General features: G+C 47.3%; 2 protein-coding genes across 10 annotated transcripts in view; one reads left to right on the top strand and one right to left on the bottom strand.

Moving 5' to 3' along the window:
* Nucleotides 1-101, bottom strand: part of MPHOSPH9 (M-phase phosphoprotein 9) — a 55,668-nt gene extending 55,567 nt beyond the window's left edge. For all 5 annotated transcript variants that reach the window (XM_061384650.1, XM_061384654.1, XM_061384653.1 and 2 more), the window contains exon 1: nucleotides 12-101. The gene's annotated coding sequence lies outside the window, so the exon portion shown is untranslated. The remainder of the gene's footprint in view (nucleotides 1-11) is intronic.
* MTRFR (mitochondrial translation release factor in rescue) lies at nucleotides 34-13,405 on the top strand. Of its 5 annotated transcripts, none has more exons than XM_061384669.1 (4): nucleotides 235-323; nucleotides 3,287-3,336; nucleotides 10,611-10,911; nucleotides 12,643-13,405. In XM_061384669.1, the coding sequence occupies exons 3-4, from the start codon at nucleotides 10,630-10,632 to the stop codon at nucleotides 12,877-12,879; spliced, it is 519 nt and encodes a 172-aa protein (XP_061240653.1). In that variant the 5' UTR covers nucleotides 235-323; nucleotides 3,287-3,336; nucleotides 10,611-10,629; the 3' UTR covers nucleotides 12,880-13,405. The 5 variants fall into 5 exon arrangements, with proteins under 5 accessions (XP_061240657.1, XP_061240653.1, XP_061240652.1 ...); XM_061384668.1 differs by lacking the exon at nucleotides 235-323 and adding an exon at nucleotides 331-470; XM_061384670.1 differs by lacking the exon at nucleotides 235-323 and adding an exon at nucleotides 508-616.
* Nucleotides 13,406-15,070: the final 1,665 nt, after the last annotated feature.

The following is a 15,070-nucleotide window of genomic DNA, read 5'->3' as shown; positions in this document are numbered from 1 at the left end:
CGGCCACTTACCTGGCCGCCGCTCCCACTGCCGATGTCAGGGTCGGGCGCTCGGCCTCTCGCGACCGTTAAACTCGAGGGAGCGTGCGCGCGCCCGGCGTCTTGGTCGCGATTGGTTACTTGGAAGGGGGCGGAGACGGCCGTGCAGCGGCGAGCGCTTCGGCTTCCCTTTCCTGTCCCCCAGCTCCCACCAGAGACGCAGGTCAGCCGCCGGGGAAACGAGAGGGGCGGGGCCTGCTGTCAAGTCCTCTCCTCTGATTGGCTCTCTGGGAACCTACTGCAGCCACGCGGGAAAGACTACTTGGCTTCCCGCATGCGCAATAGGTAAGACGGGGGGGCTCTCAGGCCTGAGGGCAGCTGCGGCTGGAGCGCCGCGCGTGCGCAGACCGGGAAGCGAGTTAGCGATCCCGCTCCTGAGGTGATTTCGGTTCCTCTAGAACACTGGGGGCGGAAGGCCATTCCTGAGGTCAGGTAAGCGTCTGTGGAGAAGCTCGGCATCCACACGGTTGCCCACGATCATCAGGGGCTCTGGAGAGAGGACTGGGAGCTGGAATCCCTGAATTTCCCTGTTTTGCGACCGAGTCGCGCCGCCCATTGACCTGGAGGCCCCACTGGCGGTGAGATGAAGCCGGCCCGTACACCTGAACTAAATTGTCCCTGGATCTGATTTACCTTAGGCTGGTGGGGGGTCAGCAGTGGGCTCTTCACGGACTTGGGGGGCGGGCGAGGACGAGAGCCCACCGTTATGGGGAAAACACTTCCACCGAAGCCGGAGGGCAAATGGATCGATGCTCATTTACTTGTTCGGCGGAGCCTTGGGTAGCTATGATCATGCAGCTGGGCCTGTTTTAGGCATTGTGAGGGTTTTGCTCCTGCCAAGCCTTTCGAAGGACCACAGAGAACCCACGTCCCTTCCCGTGGGCCCCCCAGCCCATCTCATACGCAGTGTTTAGTCTGCGTTTTTCAGACGAAAGTACTTTAAAGTACTTCCAGCTCTTAGATTTACCTCTAAGTGTCCTGAACCCCCAGTAAAGGCTCATCGCTAGCCCTGTCCTTAGGTGTGCCTGGGAAGCCAGGATGCAGGAGTAGAAGGATGTAGGATGCAGAAGCCAGGAGCAGATGTTATTTGCCTTTGGAATAACAAATCTGCCAAGAGGCGTTTCATCTGGTCAGAGCCTTGTAAAAACACCTAACAATTTTGTCTCAACAGTAAAAATTCATTCTCTCCAAAATCTTATCAGTGTATGGAAGATCTCAAACGTAAATAAATCAAATCCTCCTCCCAATTGTGTTAATCCACCAATCAGTACTGTGTTTAATACTTAGACTAAATCAAATTACTTTTAAGCACACGGCTCTATTTTCAATGTCTATTTCAAGTCCATCAAAAAACAAAACAAAAAGCAGTTTTACCGCTAATTTCAGTTGGTTAAAAATCTATAATTGAGATACTATAGAATCTTGCACTAACACAAGAAAGGGAGAGTGGATTCCTGGGACAGCTCCAGGCAAAGGGAGGTGTGTTTCCTTCAAGAAAAATGTTAACCCCAACATCGAGTACTGGATATTAGTTCCTAATCATGCACTAGGCAGGAGAGCATGGCTTTTCGATACAGAATCAGATGGATTTTGTTTAGTTTCAGTGCGTTTGTTTTTGGCAGTGTGATTTTAGGTAAGTTTCAAAGAACCTATTAATCTGTTATTAATTAGTAAGCCAACATGTTCAGGAGCTAGTATTCTGATTAACCAAGTTATCTTGTTAACCAACTGATATGAAATATTTTGGTAAAGGTACTCACACCTTATTTCTTAATTTAACCTCTTTGAAGGAGTCTAAATTTTTACAAATTCAGAGTGGAAATTGCTTTTGACTAATTGGACTAAAAAGAAGCTTTATAAAAATAACTAGGGAAGAGAAGGCTTTAGAAATACAAGTATGTGCCGTGTGTGCTGTGCTTAGTGACTCAGTTGTGTCCAACTCTTTTCTATCCCATAGACTGTAGCCCGCCAGGCTCCTCTGTCCATGGGGATTCTCCAGGTAAGAATCCTGGAGTGGGTTGCCATGCCCTCCCCTAGGGGATCTTCCCAACCCAAGGATAGAACCCAGGTTTCCTGCATCGCAGGCGGATTCTTTACCATCTGAGACACCAGGGAAGCCCAGTAACTATTCATCTAATTTAACCTCCCTCTCCTCATACTGGAGATTTTGCATTACTTGTGTGTAAGCTTACACTAATATTTTATGGCTTTATAAGAGTGTGATTACCATATGACTTTATTATAACATCATATTGCTCAAGTGGGGCTTCCCAGGTGGCTCAGTGGTAATGAATCCACCTGCCAATGCAGGAGCCACAGGAAATGTGGGTTCAATCCTTGGGTTGGGAAGATCTCCTGGAAGAGGAAATGGCAACCCACTCCAGTATTCTTGCTGGGATAATCCCATGGACAGAGAAGCCTGGCGGGCTACAGTCCATGGGGTCACAAAGAGTCAGACACAACGGAACGACTGAGCATGCATTGCTGAAGTATTCCTCTTTTGCCATGAAGGCTTCAAATGACAGTTTTGAGTGGAGCTCCTTGATTGGGATAAGATTAAGCTATTCAGTAATACTGGCTGTTAACTGCTTGAGGCATTTAATGTCTATTAACCAGGGTGTTACTTGGTGTCAGTAATTCTTATATCCAAACAGCTTGTCATTGATGGGGGTTGGGGAGGGCTGTCCCCCACAGGAAAAATGAGGAACTCTAAAACTAAAACCACTGGACATGAAAATAAATGATCAGGTGTACATTTAAATATGGTGTATTTAATATCAGGTGTACATTTTTTTTTTTACCTTTCCTACCCCTCATAATTTTTCTTACTATATCAGATAATTCCTAAATATCTGTATATTTAAAGCAGGACTTGCTTTGATGAAGGTAGTTTTTATCTTTCACTTTGTAACCAGCTGGGAAGTCAGGCTATATTCTCTGCATCATAATTACCTCTCTGGCACTTGATTTCATAGACCACAATTATGACCTCACCAAACAGCGAGTCTTTGATGATCGCATGGTCCCCAAGTATTTCTTAAATTGGACCATACCAAGTAAAATAGTTTGCAGGTCATGTTCTAGATATCTTTTCTCTGAGCTTTTAAAACGTAAGTCCATGAAATAATCCGTTTGCAGACTGGGCTTGTGTTTTGTCAGCCAGAGGTTGCTGAGCTTTGTGTGCTTTGGAGCACCACTAAGTGCTTTAAATCTATGGCGACCTGTGCAATTTTTTGTTCTCTTCCTAGGTGGTATAACCTCCATTTTACAGATTTGGAAACATGGCCAGAGCTGCACGGTGAGTAAATCATGGCGTTGAGACACTGACTCAGGTCACACTGACTACAGAGCAGTAGTCAGTAGTAGGGACAAATAATGGAGAGAAAGGGTCAAGAGGAAATTGAAAATGAGCTAATACTCTTTAAGGAGCTTGGGGAAGAACAAATCTGGAGATGTTATGAAAGGTTAAGAAACAAGGGTTGGGAAGGACAAATTTAGTTTAAGAAAATGGAATGTTCTTCCAAAATAAGTCTTCCTGAAATATTCCACATAGTATGCATCTCATCTTTTATTTGTATGACATACAATAATGTATTTGAATGTGGTTTGAAAACAGACATCCTAAACAAATACAAGGCATCATTAATAGAGTCTTTGCAACTTTTCGAGAAAAATGTGGAGTGTAATCATTGCTGCTTTTTTATGTGTCTGTCTTATTTTGATAGCATAGTTGATAAATAACAGAGTTCTGTTAGGCGCCATAAATAGAAGAAAATCACAGTGATGCACCCAAATAGGAAAGGTGTAATTGTGGATTCAACGTTTTCTGTTTAAAAAAAACTGAATGGGCTGTTGGTATTGTATGAATTGAAAGCTTTTCTCTTTATCTACTTTATTAGTTGTCTCTAGAACTGGGCAGCAGTAAGCCTATTGAATTTAAACCAGACTCAGGAGTGGTCTCCTTATTCTCTTGTCCTCTGTCGTCAGCTCTGTTCTTTTGACAGCTCTGTTGTCCTTTCCTGCTCAGTCCATTGTGCTTTTTTTTTTTTTTTTTGAGGAATAGTTCTCTGGAAACACTTACTGTGGCTGGACGGTGCTTTCTCTTCAGTGGAGAACCCCCAGCCTAGGAAGTGACAGGGTCTGTGTCAAGCCTGAGCCACGGTTCCCTGGGGTTCTGTTTGAGGATGTGTTCCAGCCTTCATGAGGATTTGGGTTTCCCAGGTAACTCAAACTGTAAAGAATCTGCCTGTGATGCTGGAGACCTGGGTTTGATCCCTGGATGGGGAAGATCCCCTGGAGAAGGGCATGGCAACCCACTCCAATATTCTTGCCTGGAGAATTCCATGGACAGAGGAGCCTGGTGGGCTCCAGTCGATTGGGTTGCAAAGAGTTGGACGTGACTGAGCGACTTTCACTTCACTTCTTCATGAGGATTTCAGGTAATCGGAACAGAAGCTTGAGCTGGATGTGAAAGGGAAAGAAAGGGTGCTTTCTCTTTACTCCCATTTGGCAGGGAACACCAAAACACACTTTTGGGTTTTTTTCAAATGTATTTATTTATGGATTGGCAGCGTCAGGTCTTATCTTAGTTTCAGCACACAGGATCTTCCTTGAGTCATACAGAATCTTTTTCTGCATCACACAGACCCTCTAGTTAGTTGTGGTGTGGGCTTAGTTGCGTCATGGCAGGTGGGATCTTAATTCCCAGACCAGGGATCAAGCCCACGTCTCCTGCATTGCAAGGTGGATTCTTAATCACGACCACCAGGGAAGTCCCCCAACACACTTTCAAACTATAGATTATTATTAAGCATTTCTCAGAAAATCCTCTCACTTAGCTTCTGGTGCCATCAGCTGGCCATTTTGTCTTTTTAAAAGCTCAATGAATTTGGTTCTTCACCCTTGATGAGATCATTGTTTTTGAGATCTAGTTTATCTCCTTCAGGAAGGGGAAACAAGACCATGACTAAGCAGGTAAACAGCCCTGCTGCATTCTGGCCTCAACTTCTGAAATATTACCAATATAAGAGACAACAAGCTCTGAAAAGCAGCTGGAAGAACTTGCTAATTCCTGTGTCCTTTGCTTCTCAAACTTGAATGTGCTGCTGAATCACTTGAGGATCTTATGAAAACGCGGGTTCTCATGTAGAAGGCCTGGGGTGGGACCTGAGATTCTTCAGACCCAACAAGCTCTCGGTGGCGCTGCTGCTCCATGGACCACACTGATTGGAAGACTCCAGAACTCCCTTAGCCACTACAGTAGCCGTGAGCACTCATGGCTAGTCCAGACCAACATGTGCTATGAGCGTGGCCACACCTCAGATTGTGCAGACCTCATATAAAAAGGAAATCTCAATAATTTTTATAGTGATCACATGTTGACCTAAGTATATTTGGGATGTACTGGATTAAGTCAAGTATATTGAAATTTACTTCATCAGTTGCTATTTACTCTTTTTAGTGTGGCTTAGAAAATTTAGAATTTCACACGTGGCTTGTGCTGTATTTCTGTTATACATTGCTGTTCTAGAACATTAATGCAATAGAAGCAACATTTTTGGTGTTCTTTTTTTCAGATTACCCAGTTTCTCAATCCCCTCGTGACCATTTCACCTGCTCTTTTTGCTCAACTCGACATTTATTTCATTCTTTTCTCCAAATGTCTTTCCTCTCTTGCCTGTTCCTTCCCTTTCCACCTTCTCCACCTCCATCATTGTCAACACGATCCTAAGACTCTTACCCAGCAGTCATATAATCCTAAGAGCCAGGACTGCAGGCAGCAGCCACCTTACCTGAGAGCTGGTTAGAAAGGCAGGGTCTCAAGCCCCACCCCTGGTGGGGGACTTCCCTGGTGGCTCGAGGGTAAAAGCATCTGCTTACAATGCGGGAGACCCAGGTTCGATCCCTGTGTTGGGAAGATCCCCTGGAGAAGGAAATGGCAACCCACTCCAGCACTCTTGCCTGGAAAATCCCATGGACAGAGGAGCCTGGTAGGCTACAGTCCATGGGGTCGCGAAGAGTCAGACACGACTGAGTGACTTCACTAGTCACTAGTCAAGCCCCACCCCAGACCTAATGAGCTGCATCCTATTTAACAGGATCCCTAAAGAATTTGTGCATGAAAGTTAGAGCCATGAAAGTGTGAACTATCACCTTTCCTATTGTTGTCGTTTAGTCACTCAGTCGTATCCGACTCTTTGCGATCCCATGGACTGTAGCCCTCCAGGCTCCTCTGTCCATGAGATTCTCCATGGCAAGAATACTGGAGTCAGTTGCCATTTTCTCCAGGGGATCTTCCTGACCCAGGGATCGAACCTGCATCTCCTGCTTGGCAGGCCAATACTTTACCACTGAGCCACCTGAGAAGCCCCATCTTTGCTAAAGCACCCCATTTCAGTGAATCTCCACACCTGTTCCTTTGCTTAGTTTGGATGATTCCCACAAGGTTGATACACTAAGAAGTTGTGTCTAAGAGGAAACTAGTACTCTACCTTTCTAAAACATCATCAGTGAATGGTAGGCAAATGGCATCCAGAAGGTGGATCCAGAGCTAATCCTGAGCCTTCCAGATTTCAAATACCTTCTCTGTATCTAAGATGCACAGGTAGTAACCTCCCCTTACCACTCTCCAGAGCTTTTGAGCCATTGGTGAAACAAGCCTCACCTCGCTGCCTCTTGTTTAAAGTCTGTGTGTGCTCCAATCACAGGCCACATTCCAGAGCAGAGCATGCCACCCCTGAGCTGGGTGTCTGTCTTGGTTTGGGCTGATCGAGTGAGCCAGAGGAGGGACTCTGCCGGCTCCTATCAGGAACAAAGGCACCTTCTAGGATGCAGCTTCGAAGTCCTGATAACCAGCCTTCCGGGTGACAGGGGCACAGTGAAGTCTGAGAACCACTGCTCTCTGGCATCTCGTCCATGCTAGGCTCTGGCACATACCTTACTTACAGACGTCTCCATTTCCATTTTATGCTGCAGTCTCAGACTCATTGAGGCATATAGTAGATGCTGAAAATATTCATGGAGCAAATTAATGTTCCCTGTTGTAAAGGCATCTGCCCTCTTATCTCCAGCTTGACCAAGTGAGAGAGCACGGCTTTAACCTAAATTGCAGTCAGCTGTCTAGCGCAGAAGCCGCCCTCCAGGGAAAAGCAGAGCGGAGGGGAGTCAGGGTGGAGACCCCACCCAGGCCTGAGGCTCACACCAACAGGAAGGAATCAGGGCTTGCTGTTTCGACTGCCGGTTTCCCCTTACTCACACTGCTTGTTACTTTTTTTTTTTTTTTAATGTCAGGATGAGCTCTAATTTGAGCTGCTTTTATTGTTCCCCAAAGACTTTGGGTTGCTCTGTGGGTATCACAAAAACTGAAATCCAATCTGTCTTCTTCCCCGAGCTTCAGGGAAGTGAAGCCACGGGTGTGTTTGTCATTTTTAGCCATTTTTGGAGTCCAGCCAGAGCTCCAGGAGATACTCAAAGTATTTGGAATCATCCGATTGGCCGTTGGAATTAGCTGTTAGACAAAGCAGCCAGTAACTGAACACTGGGGACCTTCGTGAACTCCAGTCGGGTGGGAGACCTTCCTGTGTGTGTCAGCTCTAAACTAGGACAGAAAGGTAGACTTGAAGCACATCGACCTGGCGACAAAGCAGCTGATAAAAGTGCTCTCCTCCTCTCTACCCTTTGTCTGGGAGTTTCGCCCTATCTCAGACCTCTTTCCTTTCCTTTGTGGCCACACTGTATTCTACCTCCATCCTGCCTGGTCAGATTGCCTAACGGAAGGGCAGCCCCAGGAGAGGCACTGGGCTCCTGTTCCATGAACCTAATCCAGGGACCAGACACTAATACACAAAGGAATTCTGTTCTGTAGACTGAAAGCAGAAATAAGGGGAAGGAAATTGTGGACATCGACTTGGTCTCACTCAGTCATTTATAGGGGAGCGGATTCTTTGTTGTAGAGACGGCAGAGAAAGGCTTTATCGTTCATCTTTTCCTGAGGATGCTTCTGACATATTTCACACAATAAACAGAACCCATTTTTAAAGCACCACTTTCACTGGCATACTCTTGTTTCAGAATACCTCCCCTGGTAGCCCCGGAGCATCTTATGAACCAACACCACCTTAATTATCACCCACTGGGACTGACGGAACATTGTACTTTTCACAAAGAAGATATGAGTTTAGACCAGAGGTTCCCAACCTCCCAGGGGCTTCCCTGGTGGCTCAGCGGTAAAGAATCCGCCTGCATTGCAGGAGCCGCAGGAGATACGGGTTGGATCCCTGGGTTGGGAAGATCCCCTGGAGGAGGGCATGGCAACTCACTCCAGTATTCTTGACTGGAGAATCACATGGACAGAGGAGCCTGGCCCACTACAGCCTTTAGGGTCGCAAAGAGTTGAACATGACAAGCGACTGAGCACGCCCACATGCCCCAACCTCTGGAATCTAAGGCCTGATGATCTGAGGTGGAGCTGATGTAATAATAATAGAAATAAAGTGCACAATAAATGTGAATCATCCTGAAACCATTCTCCACCCCTGTGGTCTATAGAATAATTGTCTTCCACGAAGACAACTGTCTGCCAAAAAAGACTGTGGACCATTGGTTTGCACCATAGTGTCAGTTACAAGATTGAAAACTAGCACTGGCCTAAAGACTGAAAAGTATATTTCATTGTATTTATTTTCCATAGAGATGAAGAATACTGTATTCATTCTGGAAACAACCCAAGGCATCTGTACTGATAACTAAGATAGGCACTTAGATTTTAGAAAATGCACATATTTGCAAGGAAGCCACACCCACTAGCATGTTTCTGCCATAAGGTCACCAGAGATCATGTGGGGCCCAGAGGACGTCAGCCATCAGAACTTCTGGTGGGTGAAAGGCAAATGAGCCAAGAGAAACCCAGTGAAAAATAACTTGGTAGACCTTAAGTACTTTTGGCTGAAGAAGTTGGTTTAGGTAAACTCCAGTTCCTACCTGTGCTAGAGACCAGTTGCCATGAGCTAGAATGTACAAGGTTTCAAGTGGTAAAAGAAGCTGTCTAGAGCCTCACAAGAAGCAGTTGTTAGAGGAAGACATAAAGCAACTACGATTAAAAAAAAAAACTCTACATCTCTTTTCAGTGTCTACAGAATCCTCGATCAAGAAGTATTTAAGTGAGGGGCACATTTGTACTTCCCCAAATCCACCTGGGTGATTTTGCTAAAAACCAGTCTCATACCTTCAGGAGTATCAACGAAGCCCTTTCCAGAATACTACTCTTTTCTCTGAGTTCACTCAAAACCTATGTGGGTTGCATGGAGAGGGCTTGCATGCGTGCCAAGTTGCTTCAGTCATGTCGGCCTTTGCAACCCTATGGACTGTAGCCCACCAGGCTCCTCTGTCCATGGAATTCTCCAGGCAAGAATACTGGAGTGCGTTGTCATGCCCTCCTCCAGGGGCTCGTCCCTACCCAGGGATCAAACCTGTGGCTCCTGCCTTGCAATCAGATTCTTTACCGCTGAGCCACCGGAGCAGCCCCAGTGAAGAGGGCTTATTCTCCTGCATTTTTCAGATGAGAAAACGGGCCAAGGTTGTGACACACACCCCTGCCCCGTTCACATGGAGAGTACGTAGGCCTCTGAAAATTAACAATGCCTTTCAGATCTTCTGCCTTCCCTCGAAAAACAGTGGAGGCCTGTGGGACTCACCACATCGTCATGGCTGTTATTCTCCATTCATTTGTCAACTAAGACACTTCAGCTGTGTGCTAATCTTGAGTAGTTATTGAAACCTCCCGTTCAGCAGCTCTCACATTCTTCTTGAACACCTCTGACTGGGAGAAATTCTGTGAGCTCCGTGAAGACCGCATCTTGCTCTCTGACCTCATGTCCCTCCCTCTCCCTTGCCTTTTACTTTGAACCTAACAGGCACCTTAATAAAAAATCAGTGGATTTGGTAGCACTAAGGATGAGTGCTGGTTGGATCCTGTGATTGGCAGTGCTTCTGAGGGAACAGATGTTCCTATTCAAATCCATGAAACTGGAAACATTAAAAAACAACAATCAGGACATTGATTGATAGTGATATTTACTGCGTCAGACTGTTTAAACTCAGCTCTAAAACAGACCACCACATACTGTCGTCTTTTCATTTTGACTTCAGAGATTCTCACACACTTAAATCATGTCACTTGACTCAGATTCTAAGTCTTGCTTGGTGTCCTTTGGGGTATTTCCTCATCAAATTACAGCCCCGTGCTTTTGAATTTCACACTCGCAGCCTCTCCTTCCTGAGAAAACGGCACCTCTGGGTGCTTTGAAGATATTTTTGGTCCTTTTACAAGAAAATATTTACCAGCCGGCAGGGCATGTACTGCTGTGCTGAGAACACTATAGACAATGCAGGGCCAGGGAGAGGTATGTGTGTGCGGCCGGTTGTCCTGTCTGCACGGATTTCCTAAATCCCCTGCCTGCCAGATGGGTGGTGATCCTTTGAACTGGTGCATAAGAGGTGATCTTAGAACCTGAAGAAGTTCATCTAATCTTGAGAGCAGACAAGGCTGAAGGCTCTCCTCTCTGTCTGATTCAGGTCCTGAGAGCCCCTCGCCATGAGTACCTCGGGTCTGTTCCGTTTTCCCGCTCCACTGACCAGAGTGTGCCCGGTGCCCTGGGGACTCCGGCTCTGCGAGAAGCTGCCACTCCTGTCCCCAGGAACGGTGGCCACTCCAGTGCAGGCGGCCGGCAAGAAGGACTGCCCCACACTGCTTTCCCTGGACGAGCGTGAGCTTGAAGAGCAGTTTGTGAAAGGCCACGGTCCAGGGGGCCAGGCAACCAACAAAACAAGCAACTGCGTGGTGCTGAGACACGTGCCCTCGGGCATCGTCGTCAAGGTAGAGGAAGGTGGTCTCGGGGGCCCCTGATTTCTCCTGAGTGACAGCTGTGGCCCCCAGCAGTAGGGGGACTGTGGGTCTCGGGCCCGGCCCCAGGAGCCCCCTCCCAGGATCCTGTGCAGCTGTACTCTTACTGCTGCTGTCCTTGAACTTGGCAGGCCCCACAGTTCTTGTCGAGCCACTGGGCTGCAGAGGGCTCTGTCTGTGGCCCTGACATGGGCTCCGGGCCCCCAAGCAGCCCACGGGCCCAGGCTGTCTGCCAGCAGGCTCAGGCTGTCTGCCAGCAGGCTCAGCCCTTAGCCACCTGGCTGATGACTCAGATGGCTGCACCCTCCATGTCTCTCTGTCCCCCCTTTGGTAAATGTCAGCGACACCTGCCCTTCTGGAGAAGGACTGAATGAGGTAACGAGGCAAACTGGTGTCAACCCTCAGCAGAACGGGCCGACAGAGCCTCCTGAATATAAAAATCCAACCACTGATCTGAACATCGCCAGCCGTCAACACATGCTGCACTCTAAGAAAGGGTGTACTGCTTTCTCTTGTTTCCTGGTTTGGTAGTGGGCTCACTAGCTCTGGAACTGCTGGTCTGTCCCGTAGCCCCAGGGCCCTGAAGGCAGCACAAGCCTCGAGGCGCAGTGGAGAGAGGATTGGCGGGTTTTCCTACACCAGTGGTACCATTAGCAAGTACTTACATATCATGTGAGCATGTTGCCAGCCGGTCCTGTTCTGAGAGCTTCACATTCACGTTAACTCTTAATCTTTATAAGCCCACGCTCATAAGGTGGAGCCTGAGGCCCAGAGAGGTTCCTCCAGCTGCCAGAGTCAACTCGGACCAAACCCAGAGTCTGGTCCTGACAGCTGTTCTTTGCTGCCATATTTCTGAGCATATTAGTTAAAATCTCAATCATTTTTCGTTTCCTCCTCAAAAAAACTGTTATTCATGAGCCACAAATAAAACTCTGAAACCTGACATAGTTAAATTTGTTTAACCTGTTTCATATAGCTTACTCCAAAGTTGCTCAAAATGTTATCTTTTCACCCTAATTTAACAGAATTTATCAAATAAATTAGCTTTGCAAGGCACTCGCCAGTTATGAGATGTTACATAATGAACATCATGGTTGACTAATAGCGCATACGTGCATGCTAAGTCACCACAGTGGTGTCCAGCTCTTTGCGACCCTATGGACTGTAGCCTACCAGGCTCCTCTGTCCATGGGATTCTCCAGCCAAGAATACTGGAGTGGGTTACCATTCCTTTCTCCAGGGGATCTTTCCAACTCAGGCATTGAAACCACGTCTTTTACGTCTCCTACATTACCAGACAGGTTCTTTACCACTAATGCCAAAAGAGGCTATTTTCCTCCTTCAGACAGAAGTTTATAAACGGGACACACAAGAGGGCTTGCTTAGACATACTGGTTGACATTTCCCAAATTATCTGGGGACTTTCTTTGAAGGCTACTGTTACTTCTAAACAAAACAACACTCCAAATATTGGCATGGTCACAGTGAAAGCCATGTAACAGCCAGGGTGTGGGACTGGGCATGGGCTGGGCAGAGGCAGGAAGGGGCTTGGCCTTTGTCCTGCTGCTGACCGCTGGGACTCCTGACAAGTGGCTTTGCCCCTGTGGGCCCAACCCCTCTGTAAAGGGATGAGGTTGTCTAATGATTCCCAAGGTCCTGCCCAGGACACACCAGTTTCACATTATGAAATATCATCTCTTACAGTGCCACCAGACCAGATCCGTTGACCAAAACAGAAAGCTAGCTCGGAGAATCCTGCAAGAGAAAGTGGACGTCTTCTACAATGGCGAAAACAGTCTCGTTTGCAGAGAAAAACGCGAGGCCGAGAAGAGAAAGCAAGAAAGAAAAAAAAGAGCAAAGGAAACCCTCGAGAAAAAGAAACTCTTGAAAGAACAATGGGAATCCAGTAAAAATGTGCCCGGAGAGGACTGCAGGTTCTGACTGAAAGAACCTGCCGACTGGCCTCCAGGGTGGCGGCTTTCAGAGGAGAGCGTGTGTGCCGGGCCCCAGAGACAGCCAAGTCTCTAAGTGGCAGACAGACTGTCACGAATAGAGATTTAGACTCTGAGAATAAAACTATAAAGAAACACAAGGAAGTCATTACTGGAGAAGGAACAGGGGCGCTTTTGTGGGGGAGGAAAGGTTATGGTGATAGGAGGCTTGGAGGGCCTCCTGGGCAGCTGCAGAGTCCTTTTTCTTGACCAGGGCGGTAAGTAGAAGCATATCCCCTTTTAAGCTATACATTTGTGTGACTGTATCATATTTTATCACCAAAAGTGAGAAAAAGTATTTTTGAAAGAAAAAAAAAACTAACAGACTTCTTATGGGAAAATGATAGAATTGAGTCAAACAATAGCATTTTTAGTGCCTCCTTGTCATCCGCTGGGACTGATCATTGACACGTGGATGTCCGTTAGCTTCATGTCAGGTTAAGAGAATAAAAGAAAACAAGATGGTGGAAGATTTACAGGTTGGTAGCCCACCTGCCCATTTACCCCATTAGCTTAAGACTGTTGACAAGTGACCACTCTGCTGTGGAAATATACACATCATTCCCTGTACGTGGATCTACGAGTAGTAAGTTTATGAAAGATGAGGTTTCAGAAACCTGGTTTGTGAATTTGCTTAATACCATCCCTTAAGCCAGATTTGACCTCACAGGTTGTTGGTGGGGGAGGGGGAGGGTTAGGCGTGGGTATTAGCTTGGTTTATTAGAACCCATCTGGAGTTTAAGCAAAAACTAGGAAGGAAATGAAAACCATAAGGTGAGAAGGCCACCGTCAGACACAGGACCTGCCTCATTTCTTCACTGAAGACCAGACTGCATGGTGGTGGTGGTTTAGTCGCTAAGTCACGTCCAACTCTTGGGAATTCCATGGACTAGCCTGCCAGGCTCCTCTACCCATGGGATTCTCCAGGCAAGAATACTGGAGTGGGTTAGCATTTTCTTCTCCAGAGGATCTTCCCGACCCAGGAATCGAACCTGGATCTCCTGCATTGCAGGCAGATTGTTTACCAACTGAGCCATGAGGGAAGCCAGACTGCACGCATTCCAGTAAAATGACTTGTAAGGAAACCAGGTAAGGCTCTTCTCACCTGGCAGTGGCCTGATTTGGAAGCTTAGCTCCATGCAAGGCTCTGGACCTCTGCCCACAATGTGCAGGACCCTTCCGATCTCCAACCTCCTTTTAGAAGGTAGCCAAGAGAAGCATCTGGAATGGTACATGAGAGACCGTAACAGTGGATGGGAAACTCGGGGGAGCTTCAGACAAGAGGGACAGGCGCTTTAATTTCTGTCTCCCTTCTTGAATTTTTGTGAATTTCTTATGTCCATGGAGGAGATGCAGACAAGCCAGCTCCCTAATACCCACCTACTGGCCTTTAGAGCTATCATGGCTGGGGCCTGGCCTCGTACCTGGAAAACTGACCACATCCCTTCTCTTAGCCTTACCTCTCACCACAGTAAGCCCTCATTACATGGGGATCAGTGCCTAAGGAATATAGGAAGGATGACCTCAAAGTCCCTTTGGAAGGCACTCCTGGGGTTCCCATGAGTTCTCAGGACATCCCAGGCAACCCACTTTTCCCAGCACGAGGACAAATAGTTCTTACCATCTGGTGAGAACAGGGTAAGTAGCCAGATGGAGTTTAGTAGCTGCATTATATGGAAAAAAAAAAAAAATGCTCACAGGATAAGTTCCTAAACACGGAATGGCCTAAGGGAGGTGAGCTCAGGAAGGGCAGAATCAAGGGCTTCCCTGGTGAAGAATCCGCCTGCCGATGCTGGAGACAGGTTCTACCCCTAATCCCACATGCCACGGAGCAACTAAGCCCACGTGCCACAACTACTGAGCCTGTGCTCTAGCGCCCGGGAGCCGCAACTACTGAACCCCTGTGCCCTGGAGCCCGTGCTCCTGAAGTGAAGCCCCCGCAATGAGAAGCCTGTGCACCGCAACTAGAGAAAAGTAACACGGCCTCTACTCTTGCTCTCCTTCCTGGCGTTCACTTACACCTGCTGTCGTGAAGATGCATCCACTGTGCAGCTTCGCCCAATCCTTGCCTTTGATTTACCCCACACATCCCATCCCTGGCCCGTTGTCCTACTGACACTGTCACACCAAACCTTCCTGGA

Source organism: Bos javanicus, chromosome 17 (assembly GCF_032452875.1).
Source record: "Bos javanicus breed banteng chromosome 17, ARS-OSU_banteng_1.0, whole genome shotgun sequence".
Taxonomy (NCBI): Eukaryota; Metazoa; Chordata; class Mammalia; order Artiodactyla; family Bovidae; genus Bos; species Bos javanicus.
The sequence above is the reverse complement of the archived record's forward strand: the minus strand, read 5'-3'. Positions and strand labels throughout refer to the sequence as shown.

Bases quoted from the DNA above. Each gene is read 5' to 3' on its own strand.
- MTRFR (XM_061384669.1), top strand. From the start codon at position 10,630: ATGAGTACCTCGGGTCTGTTCCGTTTTCCCGCTCCACTGACCAGAGTG. The intron at 10,912-12,642 runs GTAGAGGAAGGT...CATCTCTTACAG, and splicing joins CCTCGGGCATCGTCGTCAAG to TGCCACCAGACCAGATCCGT.